This window comes from Gigantopelta aegis, chromosome 15 (genome assembly GCF_016097555.1).
Source record: "Gigantopelta aegis isolate Gae_Host chromosome 15, Gae_host_genome, whole genome shotgun sequence".
Taxonomy (NCBI): Eukaryota; Metazoa; Mollusca; class Gastropoda; order Neomphalida; family Peltospiridae; genus Gigantopelta; species Gigantopelta aegis.
Window position 1 is genome coordinate 30,588,115 of NC_054713.1, and position 26,785 is coordinate 30,614,899.

The 26,785-nt window shown below is 40.6% G+C and overlaps 2 protein-coding genes across 2 annotated transcripts; both read left to right on the forward strand.

Moving 5' to 3' along the window:
* The first annotated feature begins 8,169 nt into the window (after window positions 1-8,169).
* LOC121389978 (eukaryotic translation initiation factor 5A-1-like) lies at window positions 8,170-25,024 on the forward strand. Its single transcript, XM_041521668.1, has 5 exons — window positions 8,170-8,296; window positions 17,705-17,891; window positions 20,952-21,056; window positions 22,197-22,331; window positions 24,006-25,024. The coding sequence occupies exons 2-5, from the start codon at window positions 17,724-17,726 to the stop codon at window positions 24,069-24,071; spliced, it is 474 nt and encodes a 157-aa protein (XP_041377602.1). The 5' UTR covers window positions 8,170-8,296; window positions 17,705-17,723; the 3' UTR covers window positions 24,072-25,024.
* LOC121389762 lies at window positions 12,344-12,862 on the forward strand. Its single transcript, XM_041521410.1, has one exon. The coding sequence runs from the start codon at window positions 12,344-12,346 to the stop codon at window positions 12,860-12,862; it is 519 nt and encodes a 172-aa protein (XP_041377344.1).
* Window positions 25,025-26,785: the final 1,761 nt, after the last annotated feature.

Consider the following 26,785-nt stretch of genomic DNA (forward strand, 5'->3'; position numbering starts at 1 on the left):
TAGAACAAATACAACGCTATATAGCCCGTCCCACAGGGATCACATTTTTTTCATATTATGTAATTTACTACAAGTTATTTATTTCCCAGCCGATTGATTTGTAAATTGTACACACAAATTGTATTTCTTTGTTATTTCCACAACACTTTTACTTTTCTTCTTACGTCAAAACAAACTAGACTTATTTACAAAAACATATTTTAATAGAATGATGAATATTGGATATTGAATTTCTGGTAACACATAATTGATTACTGTGTGGAGAAAATAACAGTATAATTTTGACAGTAGCATACAAAGTGTCCCGCGCACGACGCAGAAATCCTAATCCACTCCCAAAACATTTTTGTTTTAAAAGAAAGAAAAAAGCCACGAAACAAAAGTAGGCTAAATGTAACTTTGCTCTGCAGTCGCAATTCAATAGTCTCGTTAGACAACCAAAAACAAACCCATTAAACCCGACACGTAGCAACTCGTTGATGAAAACTATGGAAAAAAAGTATATATTATGCATAATTTAGAACCAACAAGAAATCTTGAGAAGACTTGTACAAGAAAACAAAATGACCTTACCTTTTCAACTGACAAATGTGCACCAGTTACACCAGGTGTGAGTCCAGGGATTTTAGCAGGGGAGGGGCCTAGATTGTGGCGACCGAAGTATAGGGGGGGGGGGGGGGATCGAGCTATGCTCCGACCCATCAAAACCCTTCCCCTTCACACACGCTTGTTAAGTACACTACAAAACTAAACAATATCACACCTGTTATGGCTTGACGATCTACTGTTAACTGTCAGAAACTACGGGAGAGCCTTAATTATGTAGGTCTACTTGTCGGCAACTTTTGGTGAGTCATGGTATTTGATAGCCCGAGTACTCTGTAAGAGAGCTAGACGGACATTTGGACATATCTTCGTCTAGATCTCCACATATTTATAACAATAATTATTTTTCGATGCTCTCATTAAACGAATCCTTTGCAATACTGAGATTTGGGGTAGTGAATTGTATAACAAAATAAAACAACATTAATAACACTAATTTATATATATAAATCAGAACTATTCGAAAAACTACATTAATATTTTTGTAAACTAAACTTGTACAAGAAACTAAACTATTATAAAACTAAAGATTTGTGCTCACAGACTAGAAATAGAAATGGACACTATATAGGAACGTTGAGAGAAAAGATAGATTATGTTGAATATAGTACATAGTTTTTTTCATAGTTCTAAAAACGAACTTTCGTCTGAGAAGTAACGCTTATCGAGGCAAACTGTAGTATATTTGTAGACGTTATTTCCCCGTTTAAACCTCACAGACTTTAGTTTCGCTCTATTATATCTGTATCCAGATGTGTTACTTACTAACCATTCTTTTTACTTCTTCTTTTTTTCTCTTTTTTAAAAAATTCTTTATTAACCATTAACCATTCTTAGTGTCCATTTTGTCGAGCTAGAAGTAGGATATGTGCCTTTAAATATATATATATATATTTTTTTTTTTTTTTTTTTTTTTTTAGCAAAATGTCCATCAAACGTAATCCTAAGGAACACGTTGTTCATAAAAATCGTATTACTCTTCCCAGATTTTACCGGCCTAACTGACTTGGAATATGATTTTATCTCTCAGACAATCCAGCTCGCATTACCAATCGTAAGCCAGACATTTTTCGAAATGTTCTCTAACGGACAAGTAGAACTTTCGACATCCTCTACTGTAAATACCCATTGTACAATAATTCCTCATAAGTATGCTGTCGTTTGCAGGGCTGTAGCTAGGATTTCTTCTTCTTTTTTCTTTTCTTTTTTGAGGGGGGGGGGGGTTCTGAGTAGTTAATAGTCTAAAACTCCTTAAACGGTTAAGAAGAGAATTTTCTTTAAATTTCTATAATTTTTTCTGGATTTTTTTTTGGGGGGGGGGCAACTGCTCACTCCCCCCCCCCCCCCCCCCAGCTACGGCCCTGGTTTGACGGCTTGAGTGTACCGAAATAAAGTTTCAAAGTTTCAAAGTTACTACATTACAAGTAACTTATTCACATTTATTATTAAATAATTTTTAAAAAAGGTACAAAACGCGTCTTTATTCAGACTTATATTTCATATGCATGTAGGCCTACTGTATTAATGTCCTTATTTACGTTTCTGACCGGCCTCGGTGGCGTCGTGGTTAGGCCATCGGTCTACAGGCTGGTAGGTACTGGGTTCGGATCCCAGTCGAGGCATGGGATTTTTAATCCAGATACCGACTCCAAACCCTGAGGGAGTGCTCCGCAAGGCTCAATGGGTAGGTGTAAACCACTTGCACCGACCAGTGATCAATAACTGGTTCAACAAAGGCCATGGTTTGTGCTATCCTGCCTGTGGGAAGCGCAAATTAAAGATCCCTTGCTACCTGTCGTAAAAGAGTAGCCTATGTGGCGACAGCGGGTTTCCTCTAAAAAAAAACCTAGTGTCAGAATGACCATATGTTTGACGTCCAATAGCCGATGATAAGATAAAAAATCAATGTGCTCTAGTGGCGTCGTTAAATAAAACAAACTTTACTCTTTTTTTTATTTACGTTTCCATGCGCAGGCTATGTTTTATCATATGCCTTGGTCTTTGTATTATTCATATACATGTGTACATAAAGAAATAAAGATGGTATTGTATTGTTGCAACACTATCCAGACACTCCTATCGTTATCTAGGCTATATGTCCCACGTGACCTGGACCTGAATAGGTTCAAACATGACCTTAGCGGACCATTTTCTTTATGAATAGCCTGACACTGCATTGTAAAAAAATTGTTTTAGCCTCAGTGGTTGTGTGTGTGTGGGGGGGGGGGGGGGGGGAGGGGTCGTCCGTACACCCTGATCCCCCTACCCAACCCCCGACTACGCCTCTGTGTTGACGAGTGTAGACGAGGACGGCCAGAATGTTCTACGGTCCTGATATTTCGATAAATATGTTCTTATGTTCTTTGGTAATGTTGACAGTCTTAAAGAGGAAACCCGCGACATTTTTCCATTAGTAGCAAGGGATCTTTTACATGCACCATCCAACAGACACGATAGCACATACCACGGCCTTTGGTATACCGGTCGTGTTGCACTGGCTGGAACGATAAATAGCCCAATAGGGCCATCGACGGGGATCGATTCTAAACCGATCGTGGATCAAGCGAAAGCTTTACCACTGAGCTATGTCCACCCTCACTATGTTCCTTAGCAACAACATAATATATCAACCAGGCCAAAGGCTGGTAATCTGTTATGCAAAAAAACCAATCTAATTAATTTAGATCCACATGTAATAGTGGAGCTAATTTTAATTAGATTGTGCAAAAAACAAATCTTCCTGCCATGAGCGAGATGAATTTTAATTTTTCTATATCGCCTCGAAAGGTAAATATGTCAACTCGTAAAAATAACCTAACTGCGCGTTTTTGCAGTACGCTGTAAAAGAAGCTTACATTTTCGAGTGGAAGGAAGGAAATGTTTTATTTAACGACGCACTCAACACATTTTATTTACGGTTATATGGCGTCAGACATATGGTTAAGGACCACAGATACTGAGAGAGGAAAGCCGCTGTCGCCACTTTATGGGCTACTCTTTACGATTAGCAGCAAGGGATCTTTTATATGCACCATCCTACAGACAGGATAGCACATGCCACGGCCTTTGATATACCAGTCATGGTGCACTGGCTGGAACAAGAAATAGCCCAATGGACCCACCGACGAGGATCAATCTCAAACCGACTGCGCATCAAGCGGACGCTGTACCACTGGGCTACGTCACGCCAATTTACGAGTGGAAACCCGCTGCCGCCACGCAATAAGCTACTTTTTCCGATTAGCAGCATGGGATTTATATATACAGCACAGACAGAATAGTACATACCACGGCCTTTGTTACACCATTTTGAAATACTGGCTGGTATGAGAAATAGCCCACTAGGTTCACTGACCGGGATCGATCCTAGACCAAACTGCGACTCAGGTTAGCGCTTTAAAGTCACCACTGGGCTACGTCTCAACCCTAGCAAAATTGAAATGTGATGCACGTTTTACGGGGGACCAGCGGCAGGAGGTAACAAAATTGAAATGTGATGCACGTTTTACGGGGGACCAGCGGCAGGAGGTAACAAAATTGAAATGTGATGCACGTTTTACGGGGGACCAGGGGCAGGAGGTAACAAAATTGAAATGTGATGCACGTTTTACGGGGGACCAGCGGCAGGAGGTAACAAAATTGAAATGTGATGCACGTTTTACGGGGGACCAGCGGCAGGAGGTAACAAAATTGAAATGTGATGCACGTTTTACGGGGGACCAGCGGCAGGAGGTAACAAAATTGAAATGTGATGCACGTTTTACGGGGGACCAGCGGCAGGAGGTAACAAAATTGAAATGTGATGCACGTTTTACGGGGGACCAGCGGCAGGAGGTAACAAAATTAAAATGTGATGCACATTTTACGGGGGACCAGGGGCAGGAGGTAACCAAAAAAAAAAGAGTACGGTTTGTATATATGTGGCAGTGTTGATAATAAATGAACAGTCCCTTAATTGGATAAATTATATATATAGTAGTTTGCTATTTGCAGGTTGTCAGTTTCCTGGTATTGTGCAATGTGTAGTATATTATATATAGCGCTGGGTAACCAGCTTGTCAATATGTTCGATTGACGATTTAGTCCAGTCGATCAATATGAGAAACGGGTAAGATTAGTTTTGTTGTTCTTATTGATGTTCTTTTTCTTTTTCTTTTGTTTTTTATTTTTGTTAATTTTTGTTTCAAATGTTTTGTTTGATTTTTGTCTAAGTGTGTCCCTATAGACTGTATTGGGGGTAATTCCAGCTGTTTTGTTTAACAACACCACTAGAGGACATTGATTTTTAATCATCGGCTATTGGATGTCAAACATTTGATAATTTTTAAATATAGTCTTAGAAAAGAATCCCGTTACATGTTTCCATTAGTAAAGTAAAAAGTTTGTTTTATTTAACGACGCCGCTAGAGCACATTGATTTTTTATCTTATCATCGGCTAATGGACGTCAAACATATGGTGATTCTGACACTGTGCTTTAGAGGAAACCCGCTGTCGCCACATAGGCTACACTTTTACGACAGGCAGCAAGGGATCTTTTATTTGCGCTTCCCACAGGCAGGATAGCACAAACCATGGCCTTTGTTGAACCAGTTATGGATCACTGGTCGGTGCAAGTGGTTTACACCTACCCATTGAGCCTTGCGGAGCACTCACTCGGAGTTTGGAGTCGGTATCTGGATTAAAAATCCCATGCCTCGACTGGGATCCGAACGCAGTACCTACCAGCCTGTAGACCGATGGCCTAACCACGACGCCACCGAGGCCGGTGTGTTTCCATTAGTAGCAAGGGATCTTTTGTATGCATCATCCCATAGGCAGAATAGCACATACTACGGCCTTTGATATAGGCCCACTAAGTCATAGTGCACTGGCTGGAGCGAGTAATAGCCCAATAGGCCCACCGACAGGAATCAATCCTAAACCGATCGCGTATCAAGCGAGCGCATTACCACTGGGCTACGTCCCAACCTCTCCCCCCCCCCCCCCCCCCAACACCCCAGCTTAGAATCGCCAGATAACCCGGGCGCGGGATGTAGCCCAGTGGTAAAGCGCGTCAGTCTAGGATCATTCATTGTCGTCTAGGATCAGTCATTGTCGTCTAGGATCAGTCATTTTCGTCTAGGATCAGTCATTGTCGTCTAGGATCAACAGTGGCGTAGCGTGGGCGGAGCCACCTGGGCGGTTGCCCCAGGCGCAAAATTCTGGACTGGTGGAAGGGACTTGTGGAGTGCAAATGGTCCACTGGTTAGGGGCACAATACTTGCCATGCCCAGGGCGCTGGCAACCCACGCTGCGCCACTGAAGATCAGTCATAATCATTGTCGTCTAGGATCATCCATTGTCGTCTAGGAGGATCATTCGTTGTGCTCTAGTGGTGTCGTTAAACAAAACACTCTCTCGCTCTCTCTCTGTCTACCTATCTGTCTCTCTCTCTCTCTCTCTCTCTCTCTCTCTCTCTCTCTCTCTCTCTCTCTCTCTCTCTCTCTCCGAGTTATCAAAAGGTAAGTAGGTAGGCTTTAACGTACACATTCAGAACAAACTGTTGTAGCACACGTCTGTCATGGACGCACGTCTGTCATGGACGCAGGTGTCGACTTTCGCCGGCTCCTCCGTCCAGAACAGGCAAGGGTTTGGGTGGGTGGGAGAGGGAATCCCCCGCGCTGGTACGTACACGGGAGCACAAGCAGCCCGACCAGGGTCGGTACCGGGCGGGGGTTGGTTTTGGTGCTATTGACTTTGCAAATGTCCCTTAGGATTAAAGTCCAATAGAAAATGTTGCATACTTTTTAAAGGTAATTTTGACCCATAATTTAGAACGGTTCATCGAAATTGAAAATGGAGCTAATCGGTTGATTTGACTTAGTTGATCGAAAGGTAGCTCCTTGCTGAAACCTTTTGGGATTGGGTAGAGTGAGCCGGTATTCGTTTGTCCGACTCCCTCCGGCTGTGAGTGTACGTTCGTATCAGGGAGCCAGTTTTCTTTTGCCTAGCTCCCTATGGAACGTAGTGCAGTGGTGCTGGACCATTAATAAAGGTAGTTCGGATGCATTGTTATCATTAAGCTTAGTCAATGCATCCTAGCTGTGTGATTGTGATGTATTTTAATGGACGTGCTGTAGTATTGTTGTTACTTAATTAGGCCTGTGCGTTTAGGTTGTAGGCCTACCTATTGTCATATGTCCCTAAACGTCAGCTTCACCCCAAAAAACCCAACAACTTCCCCTTCCCTTGAATTTAAATAAATACAATTCTAATCACTTATTTCATATATGGATCATATAAAATGACATGGCATACATTGGAGTCTTTGGACAACATAATAAAAACATAAAAATGTAATTGCTAAATCAGATATGCCTATATAGTAATGGTAATGATTGTAATGAATATTATATACATGTAATATGTGTTAGTTGAAGTTGGTGTTGTGGTAGAGTGTCTGGTACGTTCATTTTGCCTATGGTTGGACATTTCATAACAGAATTGGCGAACGATTTGTGTTCTGGGCTGTACAATAGTGGCGGTGCCGAATTTATAAGGGGGCAAAGGGGGCAACTGACACCCCCCACCCCCCACCCCGCCAGAGGAACCCCAGAACCTGAAGTGCCCCCCCCCCCAGGTCTAAATCCGGCCCTGAATAGAGGGGAAGAATTTTTACCTGTCTAGCTACATTTGAGTTTTGGTTAAAAAAAAAGCTCTAGGCTTCTCTGAATTTTGTTTTAAAAAGTTATTGGTTTTATATGTTCCATGTCCATTGTCTGGGCACGTAGGTGTGCAGATACTCTGCCTAGCACCACCCCACCCGCGAGTGCGAGTGCGAATAATTTTAACATGCTCATATACCACTAGAGTTTCGAGCATGTCCGTCCCGGGGTCTGTCTCTGGATATCCAGTGACTTACTCCGGGACAGAACAAAATTAAGTGGATCATTTTGAAATTTACATCCAAAAATTAAATAGTGGGCCTTTAAAATTTCGATGCGCATCTCTAATTAATATAATTAATAAAGAAAATTCTACTCATTAAATTTGGTCGCTAGATTAGATCGGGCGGTCAAAAAGAAATTAGATAGATAGATAGATAACACGCCTAATTGGGATGCGGTGGGGTGGGGGTGATGTGAAAATGGACAGACTTTAGAAAATAGCAATTAGTAAAAGAAGTTAGTAGGATTAAACTTAGAAAGAAAAAAGTTACAAGCCAAAAATAATTGAATTGACTGCTCGGCCGAATATTTATATAATTTGGAGCATTTTAGAAGGACAGTCCAAAAATAAATAAGAGAAAGAAGAGAGGATCGGACTATTTAATGATATTTTTGTAAAAAAGAATAAGTAATTTCGACATAAAATTTTGAACGAAGGTCCAAAAGTTTAAAGTCCGATTAATATGGTCCGGGCCAGGGGGGGGGGGAGGGTAAGTTTGAGGTGGGCGGAATTTGGAATACGAATTTAGTAGTTAGGTCAAAGACCGAAAACCAAAATGTGCTACAAAAATTTAAGTCCAAACAAAATTAGAGTGCTCGACCGAACCATTTATTTAGACCAATGTTAGCAACAAGGGAGAATACCCATGTTTTTAAAAACATACTGGAGCAATTGTCTTACCCCTCTGAGCACAATTGCTGTGAAACGTGATGCGCATGCTCGGTGTTATCTTTTCAGACGAGGTGTTGGAAAACTTACACGTGAGTACAAAACACTTGTCGACAGATACGGATATTGTTGTGAATATATTTACTAAATAGCTATTTTCGATCGTTCATGACATTGCATACTTTATTATGAGTTATTGTTTCAAGTCAATTTGTTTTTAAACACGCCGATATTAATTATAATAAACGTAGATCGTATACCACATGGTGGCAGTCGCCATCTTTCAAGATGGAAGGCACCGTTTTAAATGTTTATAAAAGCGTGTTCAAAGAAATAACATTAAATAATAATAATACTATAAAAATGCGATCATTATTAAACCGTAAACGTTCACTTAAATATCTTGTATTGGTTTTATTAAACGGTTGTAAATAGGTTGTTGGGCTCAAAAGTAATAAAATGAAGATTTTTAAAATCCGTTTTATTTTTTATGCAGTCCAAAAAGTTGTTTCAACTAAACCAAATAAAAAGACCAAAGGCTGGGAAGGACTTTACTTTGGCACTGTCACTAACCCAAACTCTTTATTATAAGTATTTATAATGTTCTTTATACGTGATGGTGCCAAAGAAAAGTCCTACCGTTCTCATGATTCAATGAATGTCCCTCGTCTACCCCAGCCCCCAAGAAAATATTACCAGCTAACCCCAAAATTGACTACATTCAAGCATATACATCATTTGTAAATGTGTTTGATGTAAGTGTGGCCAAAATACCCTTCGTCAGGTAGTCCTGACGAACGTAGAAAGTGTGGTTCTTTTTACGTCCGTAAATGGTTACATTACCCTATATGTAGCTGGTATTCAAAACTTACGGCACCATGTTTCAACTGTTTCACAACCGAAATAGTGCAACAAATGGACACGCAAACCAAAATTGTATTAACCTACCGTACTCAATAAATCTCAATTGAAGTACTTGCGTCATTAACAAAATAAATCTTCCAACGACAACCATCAAACATTTCCCAGCCATTTCAGATTTGCTAAATAAATGGAAGCAACTTGCCCTGCAAAAAAGTATTGACAATGTGCACCCTGCACAAACCATCCGGTATCTAGATGGACATTTAGACAGTTGCAACTTTGTCATTGGACAACTAGTCTGTATTAAATACAGTATTGTGTTTAATGACACCACTAGAGCACAATTGAAAAAACATGCTACATTTTTTCATTAGTAGCTAGGCATCTTTTATATATGCACCATCAGTGCTGTACGTTTGGAACAAAACTTAACCCATTTTCTTTCTGGGGGAGGCTGGTTGCATTCAGTTCTATAGTGCCATACCCAAAAATGTCTGGTAGAAACCCTGACAAGATCATTGGAATGTTATTTACATGAAATCCATAAACAAAAGATTACGGTCCATGGACTACTTCTGTGTACTCCCATATGGCCTTAGCACAATGGGTGTTTTGCCTTAACCTTTGCACTGAAGACAAACTGGCAAAACAATTTTAAAATTTTGTCAACCACAACTTCCTCTGTACCACAGAGGGCACAAATATCAGCACTTCCAATGGCGCTGCTATAGTGTGGTACTTCCACAGGTGTGGTACATACTAGGGAAGCCCTGCAGGTCATGGGGTGAGATGTATACTCTTCAAAAAAAGAAACTCAAAAGGGTACAAATGGGTTATAACTCCGATTTTATGTTTCCTACCGGTTCATGCTTTGTGAATATAAGGTCATTGCATGTCCCAAACACAGTTCCACGGTTACATTCGATAAAACGCAGCTACTGTACAATAAAGTTCCAAAATGTGAATATTCGCAAAAACGCAGCCACGTGCGTTGTCTGCACGTGCAACATGAACACCGACAGTATAAAAGTGCAGGGTGTTCGCTTGCCTGGCCTCTGTATCTGGCCGACAGTTGACAATCCAGGACATGCCACGTCTCAGTGAACCGCAGAGAAACAATGCCATCGGCCGACTAGACGCAGGCGAATCCAGAACGGCCATTGCCAGGGCATTCCATGTGTCCCCAAGCACCATCTCCAGACTGTGGGACCGTTACCAGCAACATGGATCAACACGTGACCTCCCTAGATCCGGTCGACCACGGGTCACTACCCCCGGGCAGGACCGCTACATCCGGGTACGCCACCTTCGGGAACGATTGACTACTGCCACCTCCACAGCCGCAGCAATACCAGGTTTGCGCAGGATATCCGACCAGACCGTACGGAACCGCCTACGTGAGGTAGGAATTCGTGCCAGACGTCCAGTTCGAGGTGTCATCTTAACACCACAACACCGTCGACTCCGACTGCAGTGGTGCCAGATTCATCGACAATGGCCTCGACTGCGATGGAGACAGGTGTGGTTCAGTGACGAGTCCCGATTTCTGCTCCGACGTCATGATGGAAGATGTCGCGTGTATAGGCGTCGTGGTGAACATTATGCGGCAAACTGCGTGCAGGAAGTGGACAGATTCGGCGGGGGTAGTGTCATGGTGTGGGCAGCCATCTCACACACTGGCAGAACTGACCTGGTCCACGTGCAGGGCAACCTGAATGCACAGGGCTACATTGACCAGATCCTCCGGCCACACATCGTTCCAGTTATGGCCAACGCCAACGCAGTGTTCCAACATGACAACGCCAGGCCTCACACAGCACGCCTCACAACGGCTTTCCTACAGAACAACAACATTAATGTCCTTCCTTGGCCATCGACATCACCGGATTTGAACCCAATTGAGCATCTATGGGACGAGTTGGACCGACGCCTCCGACAGCGACAACCAGACCCTGCCCGAGCTGGCAGCAGCCTTGCAGGCCGAGTGGGCCACCATCCACCGGGACGTCATCCGTACTCTGGTTGCTTCAATAGGCAGGCGGTGCCAGGCAGTTGTCAACACACGCGGAGGCCACACCCGGTATTGACTCCAGATGACCTTGACATTGGTGGTGTGTCCTATCACTTACTCACAATGGACTAGAGTGAATTGTGAACAATCCTGCAACATTTGGTAATTATCGAACTCGCCATTCAATAATTAAATCAATTCTCCAAATGTTACGACAATGTGGTTTTGCGTTTCTTCTTTTGAAGAGTATAGTATAGTGGTACAGCGTTTGCTCGATGTACGGTCAGTGTGGGATCGATCCCTGTCAGTGGGCATTTTGGGCTATTTTTCGTTCCAGCCAGTATACCACAACTGGTATATCAAAGGCCTTGGTATGTACTACCCTGTCTGTGGGATGGTGCATATAAAAGATCCCTCACTGCTAATCCATGGACAAAACCCCCACTTTGGATGGATGTATTGCGACCACATTTTTCAGCACCTTCAACATGTTTGTTTATAAAGATCACAGGAGCCAGTGTTTTTCTGTTTACATAGTATACACAAAGAAAAAAGTTAAGCACCCCCAGATATGATTACTTATATAATATTGGCATGCATTGCAACTGAAATTGCAATGACGATTCTGACAGGATAAGATCGTGCAAGCATGACAATGGTGTCACATCTCATCGTCGCGTGCACATGCAACATGCCACCCATGACTTTTCCAAAGTGCAGTATGGGTGCGTGCCCAAATTGGGTATTTAACGTGGCCGTCTTGCACTGTTCGATCATTATCAGTGACGATGAATCAGAGAATATCAGTGGATCAAAGATCACAAATAATCGGCATGCGTAACGCAGGAATGACGTTCAAAGCCATCAGCCGTCATCTGGGGTATCACTATACAGTAATTAGCAGACTCGTCAGGAAACATGCCGTAACCAACTCTCTGAAGGATTTGCTATGGTCAGGTAGACCTCGTGTGACATCAAACCGTGAAGACGTAGCACTGGGGCGGCTGGTACGGCATCTACCGTTTGCAACAAGCACAGCGCTGAAACGTGAGGAACTGCCTCAAACTGTTGGGATTGGACGTCCAGACGAGTCATCAAGCGTCCCTTACTGTCAGAACTACACAACAGCTTACGTTTGGCATGGTATCTAACACGGCGAGCGTGGAATCTGAGAACATGGAGAAGGATTCATTGGTCCGATGAAAGCCGGTTCCTGCTCCACGTCACAGATGGGCGAATGAGGGTTTGGAGGCGGGGAAAAAATATGGCTTATGCACCCAAGAACATCCAACCAACTGTCCCATACGGAGGAGGCTCGGTAATGATTTGGGGGTGCATCTCCCATGACTGCAAGCTGGACCTGGTCACCGTTAAGGGCAATTTGACAGGTGACCAGTACATCTGTCAGGTCCTGGAACCAGTTGTCGTGCCACATTTCGACAACCACCCACTCGCTACAAGGCCTCAGTACATGGATGACTGCCAGGCCTCATCGTTCCCGGGCTGTGACGGCGCATCTCCAGAACAACGCTGTGACGACTTTGCCTTGGCCCGCCATGAGCCCCGATCTGAATCCCCTGGAGCACATTTGGGACATTCTTGGCCGTCGTATACAGAAACTGGACCCCACCCCCCTGTACAGAATCTGAGAGAACTGGAAGCTGCTTTGCATCGGGAGTGGCTGTTGCTGCTGCTTCGTCAGAAGATCCGACACTTGACTGGGAGGGTGAGGAGCAGGCTTGAGGTGGTCATCCGAGCACGTGGAGGGTACACAAAGTACTGAACGTTTGGACTGACCGTCTAGGTAACCGAACTTAACTTTTTACCCAGAATTGACTATCTGCAAATGTCGTATGGACTCTGTAGATCCATACTTATATAACTGGTATTTTTGGGGGTGAAAACACGACTGGTGAGGTTGCGACCATATTGTGATTAAAAATTCACCTCAGCTGACAATTGTTTGTGTTTTCCTATTGTCAGAATGATGTTCTTGCCTTTCACATATATTGCCATGACTTCATTACGTCAGTAATTGCATGCCAATTTTTTTTTTCCATTTGTCAGTCAGAAATTTCATGGGGGTGCTTAACTTTTTTCTTTGTGTATAGTTCAAACTGGATTTTACTCATAAGTGAAGGAAAACATTTTTATTTTATTTAGTCCCCTACCAGTCAACTGCAATGTTTGAAATTGAGCTTAAATTTTGTGCTTATAGCTTTATCATGTAGAGTTACAAAGTTAAATATTCATAATGATTTATACATTTTTGACAGTTAAATACATGTGCCTATGAACTTAGAAAATATTAGAACTGACGGCCTCAGTGGTATAGTGGTTGTGCCATCGGACTTCTGGCTGGTAGGTACTGGGTTTGTATCCCACCTGAGGCAATGTGGAATTTTTCATGCCAGTACCGGCTCCAACCCAGAGTGAGTGCACCGTTAGGCTCAATGGGTAGGTGTAAGGCCACATACAGTTTCACCCACTTCACGGGTGCGAATATGGGGGTGTGTCCCGAGTGTATGATCCCACATGGGTGATGATTACCCGGCATGCACTGCAGGTTCCGTGTACCCCGGGCTCGGGTGATACCGAGATAGCTCAACTAACAGCCAGCATGGAGCACGGGCCTGTCAAGTAGTCCCATACCGAAATGGAAATACTGTGGCTTCACCATTCATCTCATCATCATCCATGTTTGTAATGTCCAAAAATACAAAAAATGTCTGTCTGTGTGTAAATTGTTTGTGGTCTGTCAGTGTTAAAGATTTAAAAATTTGGGCAGTATCCCAGTTGGATACTAACTTTTCCAAATCTGGTATCCCACCTGAGAATTTAGTATCCCACTTAAATGAAATTCATAAATAATATCGTAACAAACTTGGATGACAATGTTCTCATTCCCAGTCTATTGCTACGCCGCAAAATCGTGGCATTTGTGATATTCGCAATCAAACAGATTTGCTGCATAAATTTTTGAGTAATATTGACATAAATTAATATTTAGCAGTAATCTATAAGTGTTTCTGACATTACTAATGATAAACCTACCTGTATCAATTTTCTGCAGATGTGGAATCAATACCTCAGATAAAATTTGAAGGGAGAAAACATCCAACAAAAACAATAGCGACTTGGCGGTTCCCAGTCTATTGCTACGCCGCTGTTGCTCCAGTGTAGCATTAGACTGGGTACAAGTTAGGGGGTGGGTGGGCGGATATTGTTATGGCATAGCATTAGACTGGGTACAAGCTCAAAAATACTTTTACTTAACTTACAAGTAAATGACTTTCAATGTTTTAGTGAAAACTAAAAACGCAGGATTAAAAAAAAAAAATCATCATTATATGGCATCCTGGTGGGATACTGGGTTCTTGAAGTCTGGTATCCAAAATTAAATTCTAGTATCCCTGGGATATCGTTAATCTCGAACACTGTCTGTCCCACATGGGTTTCCAGACATTTTTGGGGGCAATGCCTCAAGATATTGAGCTGACATTTTGGGTATATCATTATCATGTAGAGTTAAGATCAAGAGGGCTGATAAAGGATATTTTGCAAGACCTGGGGATTTATTCAGGCATTTTGGGGGGATTTATTCAGGCATTTTGTGGCCCCCTCCCAAAATCAATTTAATGTGTTGATATCTTTGCAATTATGTCTATTACAGGCCGTCAAGTATCCTTTTTCCTATTTATTCCTTTTTTTTTTTTTATTAGTCCCTATTTAGCCCTCTTTTTGATGAAAATTCCTTTTTTCTTCTTCTCTTTTTGCACTTTTGACCTGTTTCATATTTTTTTAATGTTTTTTTTAGCGACACCGTAGTTTTTTCTCTTCACGCCATTTACTCCAGATGATTTGCTATGAGGCATATTGTGATATCTGGCATAGTCATTGAAATCTGAATATGCAGATGGAATGCATGGTTACAGGCTTCCAGTTGCTAATTTTCACAAAGCAATATAAAGTCGTCCTTATTTATAATTTATGGATATGTTTCAGTTTTTTGTTAATATCTGATCTTGTTGAATGCTCCTAGAAGGTTGAAAGGATATGGCAACCCTTTCAGTCAAGGCCTAGTGACTTTGAGCTACATACTAATTATTTCTTTAGTTCATTATCTGCAGGTAATGGTGCTTTCGAGTTAGCTTGCATGCAGTTGCTCCAGTGAAGCCTGATAAATGCTCAGTTTAGCTTGCTAGTTGGTGGATAGTTGTTACCTTGTGTGATGGTTAACTATGCATTGAGCTACATACTAATCATTTCTTGCTTTAAACATGTATAGGTTCTGGTGGTGGTCTGCATGTGATGCTGCTTCCTAGATGTGTAAAATCTATTGATTTAATTTAATACACGTATGCTATTATTTAAAGTTTTCAGCAAACACATTGCAGTAATTGGACTGATCTGTAATTGACCATGATCCTTTTTCAAATTAGGCATACTAAGTCATTCAATGTTTAGGGGGAGTGAGAAGGCCATTAAAAACTAACAGCTTCGATCTCGGATGATACTATTATATATCACCAATGCAGTACAATACTTCTCATAACCATTAATACAACTGCTACACAATGTAGCCAGTTGATCATAAAACTGAATTTTCCTCTGGTTACCTACTTTCAGTTTATAACATGGTCATTAACTGTTTTGAAATGTATAAAAACCATTGAAGAGGATGGCTATGATAGGTTAATGTCTCCTTTAAACAACGTTAAATAAAGCTGAAGCTGTTAGGGTTACCTCTGATATACTGGTGCATGGTGTCTAAGGAAGTAGGACTTCAGTGCTCATTTGCAGGTTGTGCTTTGCTTACCGTAACAAGTGTTCTATTAAATGTGCACACCTACAGTATCATAATTATTTGACATATTTCTACCAATTCAGTTAGCACACAGCTACTAAATCCAGCTATGTTATCCAGTTGATCTACCAAGAGAAAACTAATTTAAAAAATAAGTGTCCATACCCACATTCAATCACATACACACACACACACTGCCATTGCTGCTGTTTTTGATGGTGTCACCGGGTCAGCAATGCCTTGTGGGTTTTTTAGTCAACACCCCTGTCATTTCAGAGTTAAAATTTGATCTTGTAACTTGTATTATTCAATAGCATAAAATGAATACTCCATTGTGTTGCTTTTTAAAAGTCTTACTCCAAAGAACCAATTCAACCACTGCATTGTCTGAATAAAAAGTGGTGGATCGGGATGGCTATAAAGGGGTGTTGGGAGGCCATCTTAAAACAAAATAAGTGCCTATTTTATTCCTATGATATACACATCGTCTTATTTTCCTGTATTATTATCTTTTCAATGGTTTTCTATTTCCATATTTAGTTTTTTAAGATGGCTCACTCACTTGACCCCAGCAATATTCTCTATTTTGAGACATTTACTTTCATACAAAATTCCTATTTTAACCAGGCCTTCTAGAATACGGTGGCCTGAGGCCAGTGTTTTTTAGATTCGGGCCAGTAAAAGTTACTTTATGCAATCCCGATGGCAAGTGGTAAAAAAACGATAAACAACAACAAAAACCCCATCTACAACGCTACGACTGCAATACATGTACACTTTATGTTAATAAAGGTTCTTAATTGTTTCTTTTTGTTTTTTGATGGGGTGGGTGGGGGGTAAGTTCCCATTCATAAGTAAATGAATAATGCTGTTAATTGTTGTAATATCTCGGTAACATGGATTATTTTTATAACTTAGGTGGTTTTAGTGGAAACAATTATTTTAAAATTTTAATAGGTACGGTAACTTTATTCTAAACTGATGAAAATTATTTGCATATGTTTCTAAACAAACCATAAAGCATGCCCAATGAGCCTATCTGTTGTGTAAATTGACAAATTGATTAAACATGATCTCAGTACTGTTTTTTTGTTTTATCAACAGTTAAAATTGGGCAAGTGAATTTTTCACCATGGCCAGTGAATTTTCAAATCCACTGGCCCTATGGCAAGTGAATTTTAAAAATATTCTAGAACCCCTGTTTTAACCCTATTTTTCCCGGCAACAAAAATTCCTATTTTCCTTTTTTTTTTGACCCACCGCCTCACTTGACGGCCTGCTATTAAAATAAATTAATTTAACAATGATGCATTGCATCATTCAATGACTAAAAACATTCCAGTTTTGATTACATTGCACAAAATACTGGATTAGTATCTGAGACCGTTGTACACAGATACCACCATAAAAATAGCAAGTCTTGATTAAACATTTTTTTTACAAGAACTGGCCTTCCAAATTGTTGCATGCTGCAAAACTAACAACTGTATATATTGTGATATGTAGGACAGGACGAACCCCCGTCGTAAAATACTTGCTTTATGTGCGGTCAGTTTAGGATTGATTGGTGGACCCATTGGACTATTTCACGTTTAGCCAGTGCACGATGATGTATATATCAATGGCCATGGTATGTGCTATCCTGTCTGGGATGGTACACACAAAAGATCCCTTGTTAAAAACTAACAGGTTTCTTTAATAAGAATGTCGAAATTATCAAATGTTTCACATCCAATAGCTGATAATTAATATAAATCAATGTGCTTTAGTAGTGATGTTAAACAAAACAAACTTTATATTGTGATATCTTTTTTCCAGAAAACAGCACCCCCTCAGGATGTCTGACCATGAAGAAGAGTTTGAGAATGCCATCTCTGCAGAATCTTTGACATTTCCACAACAGTGCTCGGCCCTACGGAAAAATGGACACGTCATGATTAAAGGAAACCCATGCAAGATTGTTGAAATGACTACCTCTAAAACTGGAAAACATGGTCATGCTAAGGCAAGTATAATGATTAACGGGAGCGCGCATTTTCGTGCCGACTCCTATGAGACGTTGGGGGCAGATTTTCTCGAACATCCGGCGGTCGTTCCCGCTAGTGTCCGAGCCGCTTGTTCCCCATCGCCGCATGTGTCATTGCCAATCGCGGATCTGGAATCGTTCGAACGGCTGGCTAAGTCGATGTTCCAGGTTAATAACCATTTAGGTACGTTCCTATTTGGCTTGGATAAGGCTGTCGAGAGCCTTCCCGCGATGGCAAAAGGCTGTTTGGAGGCTGTGTTAAAAGCCTCTAAGCATATCGCTCAGTTATCTGGCCGATTGTTTGCGAACAGTCTTTTGTTACGGCGTGACCATTACCTGGCAGGTTTGAGTGTGTCGAACGTTGCGAAGACGTTTTTTCGTACACGTTCGGTACGGGAAAATTTACTTTTCGGTCCCGATTTTAATATTGTCCTAGACAAGGATTTGTCGCGACCAGTCCCGAACACTCGACCCTCAACCTCTGGTAAACGTCGGTCCACGTTTTCGGGGTTCAAGCCGCCTCCTGTGAAAAAGGCTGCTTTTTTACAGTCGGCTCAGATCCCTAGGGTTCCTGACACTAGGAGGCAACCAGGTAACAACCCGTCTTCCGCTAAGCGAGGACGCAAACGTCGTACTGCGTTCCGTCCTCAGTCCACCAAAGGCGTTGCGCCTACGGGTGGTAAGCGGTTGGGATGAGGGTACGTGAACGATCGGCAGTTGCTTTCGGAGGTACCGTTAGCAACCATACCCGTGGGGGGCAGGCTCCGCCATTTCGACCCCTGGGTTCTGTCGGTTGTTCGACACGGTTACAAAATACCCTTTTCTTCGAGCCCTCCTCTTACTTCCACTCCGAGAATGCCGCCGTTACCGTCCGCGGATCGGCGCGTTTTAGTGGAGAGTATGATTGCCGAGTTTCTCGACAAAGGGGCCATCCAGAGAGTCAGTCTGGACATTCCGGGATTTTATTCTCATCTTTTCTTCGCCCGGAAGAAAAATGGGGAATGGAGACCAATCCTAAATTTGAAGCCACTGAACGTCTACGTCGATGTTCCTTCCATGAAAATGGAAACGGTTCATTCGGTCCGGAACCTGCTTCAAATTGGGGATTGGGCTGCGTCGATTGATCTGAAAGACGCATACCTCCATGTCCCGGTGCACACGGCGTTTTGGAAGTTTCTGCGCTTCCTGTTCGACGGGAAGGCGTACGAGTTTCGTGTGCTCCCGTTCGGTTTGGCGACAAGTCCCCATGCTTTTACACGTGTGGTAAAAGCGGTGGTAGGTCATGTTCATTTGTTTGGGGTTCGAATGCATACCTATTTGGACGATTGGTTGATCCCAGCTTCGTCGCACCAGGAGTGTCAGACCAATGTTGGGTTGGTTTTGGACACGATCCTCCAATTGGGTTTTATTCCCATTTGGGTGAAATCGGAGTTAACGCTGTCTCACATTTTCACATATCTCGGAGTGGTCTTCGAGTTTGTTGTAGCGTCGGTTCGTCCCACCGATGCGCATATCCACAATTTCCAAATGTCGGCACGACGTTTGATGGGGGAGCAAAGTACTACGGTACAATCTCTCCATGTGGTGTTGGGCCACCTCGAATCTCTGGCCTCATTGATCATGCGGTTCAGACGATTCAAACGACCACTCCAGTGGCATTTGTCCCCACGGTGGGACGGTCAAAATTGGGACATGATAGTGCCTCTGGGTCCGGATCTGATCCTGTTCACGGATGTGTCGCTGCACGGGTACGGGGCGCATCTGTTGGATCAACACATTTCAGGGGTATGGAATCTCTCCGAGAGGAAGCTTCATATCAACTGTTTGGAGATGGAGGCAGTGTTGCGGCTCAACACGTCGTGTTTGTGCGCAGGGCAACGGAAAGGGGTCGACCTCTTTTCCGTCCGACTGCCATCGATTCACGCTTCGGACATGTTAACACTCCACCCTTTTCTGAGGGATGGGGTTTTTTGTAGTGTTGTCTACCGTTTCCTCTCCCTGGGGAGATGTTTTTCCTCCCTTTCATGGGGATGAGTTCTTCTTTTGGGAAGCCCCTTTTTATTCCCAAAAGTTTTTTGACTCCTTGTTACCATATGTCGTGGTTCGACCTATCTCCATGTCATTACTTCAAAGGAGCTTTTTGGGTACGGTAAATCCTCTATTTTCTTACCTTCTCCCATTAATGTTGAATTCACGTGCTCTAACGGTGTCATTGCACGTCCGTTATAGCATATTTGTTGTGCTAGCACAGTAAGTTGAATAAGACTATTAGAAAATTTGTTTCTAATTTTCATTATTATTCATACTTACCTAGTGCTAGCACAACAAACTATACCTCCCACCCACCCACCCACCCCTATGAGGATTTCCCTCGGTGGGTGGACTTTGAACCGAGAATGAAGTTACAGGTAGCCCGTGCAAGGATAGCATTGCGCATATCCGGCAAGGGAGAGAATTCTGCAGTGTGTAGGTATGACTTAGGTTGAATAGCATATTTGTTGTGCTAGCACTAGGTAAGTATGAATAATAATGAAAATTAGAAACAAATTTTATAATTTGAGCTACTATTGTGGACAATATTTCTAAATCTTAGGTAGCTGGAAGTCTGTTCACGTGAGTTTTACTTGGCATAACCGAACAATCGGTTACATGAATCTAGTTCCTAGTAACCAATCAGTTGGACCTACCTAATTGTAAAACACTTGAACTATGGTTCTATGCTACATTGGTGGTTGAAATGTATTTTTTAAAAACCTGATTTTCAATTTGACTTTGATAGGGTACTACTAATTTTAGAAATTAGTTGTTCACCACGTAACCAATTGGCAGTTCACGTGATTTTAAAGTTGCATAACTGACATGCGAACAGAATAACGGTGCTGGTGAAATATTGTGTCCTGTACTATAAACATGCTGATTAGAAATATATTGGATATACAGTTCATATTTGCAGTAAGAAGAAATAAGGCGATGCATATTTCCTGTTGCTTTTTATAAGCATTATTCATGTATATTTACTAAACATTTTTGATTTGATAGGTTCATCTTGTTGGAATTAACATTTTCAATGACAAAAAGTATGAAGATATGTGTCCATCGACTCACAACATGGATGTTCCAGTCATTAAACGTCAAGAATACCAGGTGAGAATGCAGCTGCTAGTCTAATAATTCTACATTAACAAAATTCAATGCGAGTCGAAGACCACTCCTGAAGTGGTACTAAGGTCGATGATAGTCACTTTTCGCGTCCTTGTTTTGGCTTCGTATGCAATAAAATATAGCATAGCTTACCGTAATTTCACCTGAAATCCATATTTTGTAAAAGGTACGATTTTTTTAATCGCAAGATTTTCTTCAAACACATTCAGGTGCATTAGTAATGTTCAAACAAAATAAATTTCAGTAGCAATTTTGCGTTGGAATTTTTCCAGCATTCTTAAAATGGAAGTGTCATGTACCCAGTGTATGGTTATTGTAAGGAGACTCAAACTGGTGTCATTGGAAAACTGAAATCGTTCAAATTCAAAACTAGCTATATTATTACTATGCTTTGCAACATTAAAATAAAAACTGGTCTACTAACCTTGACCCTTTTCAAATTTCTATAACTCACAGACAACGCTGTTAACAGGTCGGTATTTTTTCATGCTCCTGCACAGAATATTAAGTTTTAAAAGATGAAAGAAATAAAAAATTACCTTTTGTCAAGTATATCATATCAAACAATTACCCTTGGATATGCTATATTTATTGTTGTCGATCTTAGGCGAGCAATCTCATGAAGTTTCAAATAAAAAGGTGGGGTTTTTTTTAATGCAATGTGATCAATTTGATGTTCTACTAAAAGTTTCAAAGCAAGTGGAGGGGAGCGCACATGCATTATGCCTTATCGTGACTCATAATAACTGATAACAATAAACCCATATTAATTCATGTATACCTTTTTCGTTATTAAAAAGTAAAGTTTGAACATTGTGCAGCTATCTGTATCGGCAGTGTGAAAATAAAGTGCTTGTTTTATGTCGTCTGTTAACAGATCTGTGGTTTGTACCAGCACACTGTGTTTTTGTCACAATGTTCAATGTTTGTTTTTCAACTGGACCCATAAGCACCAGTACATTTTAGTCCTAATGCAGAATAGATTTAATTATGGTATTGCTGTACCCATGATTTTGTGGGCTACCACATTTTGTGAGGAATGGTTAGGTTTGAGCTAAGGAGATGCCAATAAACTAAACATTTTGCAAGACTAAGTCCACTGAATTTTGTGTTGTTTTTTAGTTAAACAATATTGAGGAGGGATTTTGCACACTGATGGATGAAAATGGCAAAGAACGCGAGGACTTGAAACTACCAGAAAACGACATAGGCGATGAAATAAAAAAGCGCTTTGAATCTGGTAACGAAACTCTACTGGTGAGTATTTTTGACTTTTAATTAGCTTTCTTCCCCCTCCCCAATGCACTGTAATTAGCATAATGGAAAATTTTGAAAATCATGGAATTTGAAATTTAAAAATATTGCTTCCGCCCCTGACATAACCATGCAAAAATGAAACACCCAGAAATGAAATTTTAATAAAATGTGTAATTCTTAAATCTGTAAATCCGATGGTTGTCTAGAAGCACAATTCCTGAACTGGTTCCAGTTAGAATTAGTTAATTAACTGGTATTTGTCTCCCTAGTATTACAGCATTTCATTTCAAACATAATGCATGCAGTTATTTAGTCATGCGACTAGTATTGTAATGCTTTTATGGCAATAAAAGCATTACATTGCATGCATAATGCATACAACTGAGAAACGGTTAACTGTTCTTTGCCGCCTGAGGCCCAAAACACACCGAAGCTGGATCAGGGATGGGGGCGGTATGGTACCAGTAGAAAATGAAACGCACAACATGTCTGTGCTGGCGCAAACTACAGATCTGGCAACAGATGACATGGAACACGTGCTATATTTTTACATTGCCAGACTGGCAGCTGAAGCCTCTGCTAGCCATATTTTAATTTATTTTTCTTAATAAACAATGGGAAAGATGTATATCCATCAAAATAGGATGGTGGTTATTATTGTTGGTGTTTACAGAAGAAACTATATCTAAAGATATGAGCGCAATTAGTATATATTGAAAATGCAGAGATACAGATCCAGACGTCAAAATACAAGGTGTCTCGGCCAGACCAAGTTGAGACTAGTTTAAGAAGAGTAACATTCCTACTGTTTGTACGTCCACAAAATGCACTAGTTTCACTCTTGTAACTTTATCCAGATGTGTACAGGGCCCCGTTCCACAAACGAATTGTAGCTAAGGTTAATTGTAGTGACTTGCGGTGAATTTTACAACTAGCACCGTAAACTTTATAGCCATTCCACAAAGCAGCCGTACGGTAGTCATAAGTGCCCCCTTAATGATTAAAATATTCTTTACAAAGAAGTACGAATTAGTTAAATAATGAATTGGTTACAGACTTTTTGGAACATCTTAGATGTATTCATTGGTATCGGACCTCCATGAAGTAACTTTGTCAATGTATTTGCTAAGCGATAATTGTCACATGCATAAGACATGAGAGTTATCTCCCGTATTTTCGTGTGAAAGTCTATGGCCTAGAATGTTTTTTCATAGAACCCAAGTTTTATAAACGGTATTTGGTATATATTAGATCCATTTTTATACAAAAAGTTAGTATCCTTCTTAGAAAATGACAAAATCATCATTTAACTGCCATTTGACAGCTACGTTGGTGGCTTACAACTGCCTTGTACCTATTGAAAATTTTGACAGTAATTTACGACGATAGTAAACTATGCCGCGTCGTTGAACGGGCTGTCGATCATAGAAAAAAGTTAAGGTCGTGATGGTAGGTATTTACGGCGATAGTAGTGCCAAGATAGCTTCATGGAACGGGGCCCAGGTTTGTTAAAACTGACCAAACGTTTTGTTAATTTTTATATGGGTTGAAACTAGCGTTTGCGACTTAAAAAAAGTTACTGATAATAACCACCTCCCACTTGAATACACCAATTAATTAATGTATGTGCTTTTTATAAACATACTGAATGGCTTACTTTATTATTCTTCACAGGTGACGGTTTTAAAGGCTATTGACAAGGAGCAAATAATTAGCGTAAAAAAGGCTTCTGCTGACTGATACCAACAATGCAACTTGAGCCATGGTCTCTTGGGCGTTGCCTTGGTGATGCCGAGATGTTGCCATGGCGAAGCCTTCACATCATGGACTTGCTTCTTAAAGATGGTGCCAGGGTTAATAATTTTTAGTACTTTTCTTCTTCTCACAACAGGACACTGCATTTGTGATCATGAAATGTGGACAGCTTTTGGTGGTATTGGAATGTACTACATGTGACGTAACCATATTTGCAGATATTTGTTGCTGATGGCAGTGCTTGTTTTCATAATCATTCTCTGGAAAAACAATAAAATATCTCTTAATACAGCACCTATTGACCCTCACCACACAAGTGTTTCTTTTATTTTCCACGATGATTCTCGAAATTGTTCTAAAAATTGGAAACTAATAAATGACCAGCAATCTGCAGTTGTTTATCATTGCACTGGTGAAAACAGGTTATAGAAGTAGTTAAGCAGGCTTAAAAAAGCAGTACAAAAATTTACTTTAAACAACATCTCTAAAAGAACAATAGACTGTTAAAAACTGCAGTAATTTTTAAAAACTTAAAATGAAATAGTAATTGTTAAAACATTTATAAGCTTATAAGAGTATAATTTAACCAAAAAAAAAATAAAAATCGGTGAAAACAGTTGAGATTTATCACTGCGCCCTCAGACGAAACTATTTGAGACATTGTGAATTGATGCATAAGAAGTTAGTTGCATGAAAGATTGGAAAGGAAATTCACACATTTCTTACGTTATCCCGAGTGCAGACATTTGCTTCAAATGTGTAATCTGACGGTAAATCTAAACAACGTGTTGGGGTGTATATTTGGAGCTGGTGTGCAAGATGTTTTGCATCTTCTGGATGAAGATTATACTGTGTTGCTATCTTTGACAAGAAGGCTCCTTGATTGTAATTTGCTATAATGTAAATTTATATTATGTAATAAATTACATTTCCCTGTTGATGTGCTTTGTTTTTTTGTGGACAGTGATTGCATTAGTTTTTAGCATTTTTCTAGGAAGTAAGTTGGCATCTCCAGTATTCGGATAGTATAGGGATGTATCAGTTAAACATTTGATCAGCTATTGGGTGTCGAATGTAAGCATATGGATGAATATTTGCATTAAGAATAGAAATTGCCACAAATCTTTCCATAGAAGCCTAGCTTTTATTTGTGGCGCTCAAAAAGTTCTATTTTTATGTTTGCAAAAGTGTAACAGCCTTATTCTAATGAATAATTGATTTGTACTTGTGGAAACCTAAATCTCGCTTGGAAATTAAAAACACTTCTCCTTTACTGTTCTCGCCATGTGGTGGTAAGCTTTTGATGTGCAACCGAAAAGATATATAATTGGTCGTTAACCCGACATCTATAATAACAGAATAGAGCCTTTATAGAAAAACGGGGCTTTTTTCTTGCTTTTTTTTTTTTTTTAACACTTTCACACCCCACCACCCCCCACCCACCCCCCTAACCATCCCATCGACGCCTAGCCTCTTATTTGAGGAAGGCTTAGTTACAAATATTTATGGTATGTAATTAAGTATAGCCAGTACATTCAAAAAGTTAAATTTTCAATGAATAGTACATTTAAAATTGTGTATTATCTATATGGTATCCTCCACAAAGGTATAGAATTGACCATGGTCTATAATGTTGCCTACTGTAAACCAATAAACAATGGATTTTACCGGGGTACTCCCAACATCCTTCTCCTTGTCTACATCTGATTGACTGCATTTTATCCCCAAATATCATTGCATGAATACTCGCCATGTATGGAATGTTGCACTTCTCAAAATGTTGGGGAAATTAAACTAACCCCCAAATAATCTTAGAAAGTGCACCACTACATTGTACGTCTTGGGAGTGATTATAAAGCTATCAACAGGTGGGGGTGGGGGGGATGTTCAGGTTTGCCCAAAGGGAATTTTATTTTGGTATATTTTCCAGGAGAGCTCTACTTCACTGTCCACAATATAGACCCACCCCTCAATTTCCTGCACATACGCTTGATTGAGATCAAATATCGAAAACTTGTTATTTTGAAAAGTCCCAGTATTTAGGGGTTTTTTTCTTTGTCAGTATCTGGAGGACCAATGAAAAATTATATTGAATAACAAATAAGTATTTTAGTATTGTCTTATAAAAGTGCTTGCTTGATGCATAGTTGGCTTGGGATCAATCCCAGTTGGTATACCCATTGGGCTATTTCTTGTTCAACTGTTATATATCTGGTCGTGGTATGTGCTATCCTTTCTGGGATGGTGCATATAAAATATCCCTTGGTACTAATGGGGAAAAAATGTTAGGTTTCCTCAGACTATATCTCAAAATTACGAAATGTTTGACATCCAATAGCTGATGATTAATTAAAGTGCTTTAATGGTGGTGTTACACATTAAAGTCTTTTTATTTTATTTTATAAACCAATGTATATTTTTTAAATCCATGATTTTGGACATGGCCAGTTCTGCTTGTAGTCCGTTAAAGTTACAAGGACATTATTTATTTATATTGTAACTGAACAGATGCATTATGATACAGTACATTAAATTGCAATGGCATGAGTGTTTGTACCCGTTTTAAACACATTGGTTGTGCTAGTGCACAGCAAAAATTAAATCTAAATCTGCCTTGATTATCTTTCAATTTATCATTGTGCTGGTGTACAATTCGTTGAAATTTTATTGTCCCATCCCAGCCAGTGCCTCATGACTGG

Excerpts from the sequence above, each read along its gene's own strand:
- LOC121389978 (XM_041521668.1), top strand. The coding sequence starts at position 17,724 with ATGTCTGACCATGAAGAAGAGTTTGAGAATGCCATCTCTGCAGAATCT. Across the intron at positions 17,892-20,951 it reads GAAAACATGGTCATGCTAAG|GTTCATCTTGTTGGAATTAA; the intron begins GCAAGTATAATG and ends TTGATTTGATAG. Across the intron at positions 22,332-24,005 it reads CTGGTAACGAAACTCTACTG|GTGACGGTTTTAAAGGCTAT; the intron begins GTGAGTATTTTT and ends TATTCTTCACAG.
- LOC121389762 (XM_041521410.1), top strand. The coding sequence starts at position 12,344 with ATGGCTTATGCACCCAAGAACATCCAACCAACTGTCCCATACGGAGGA.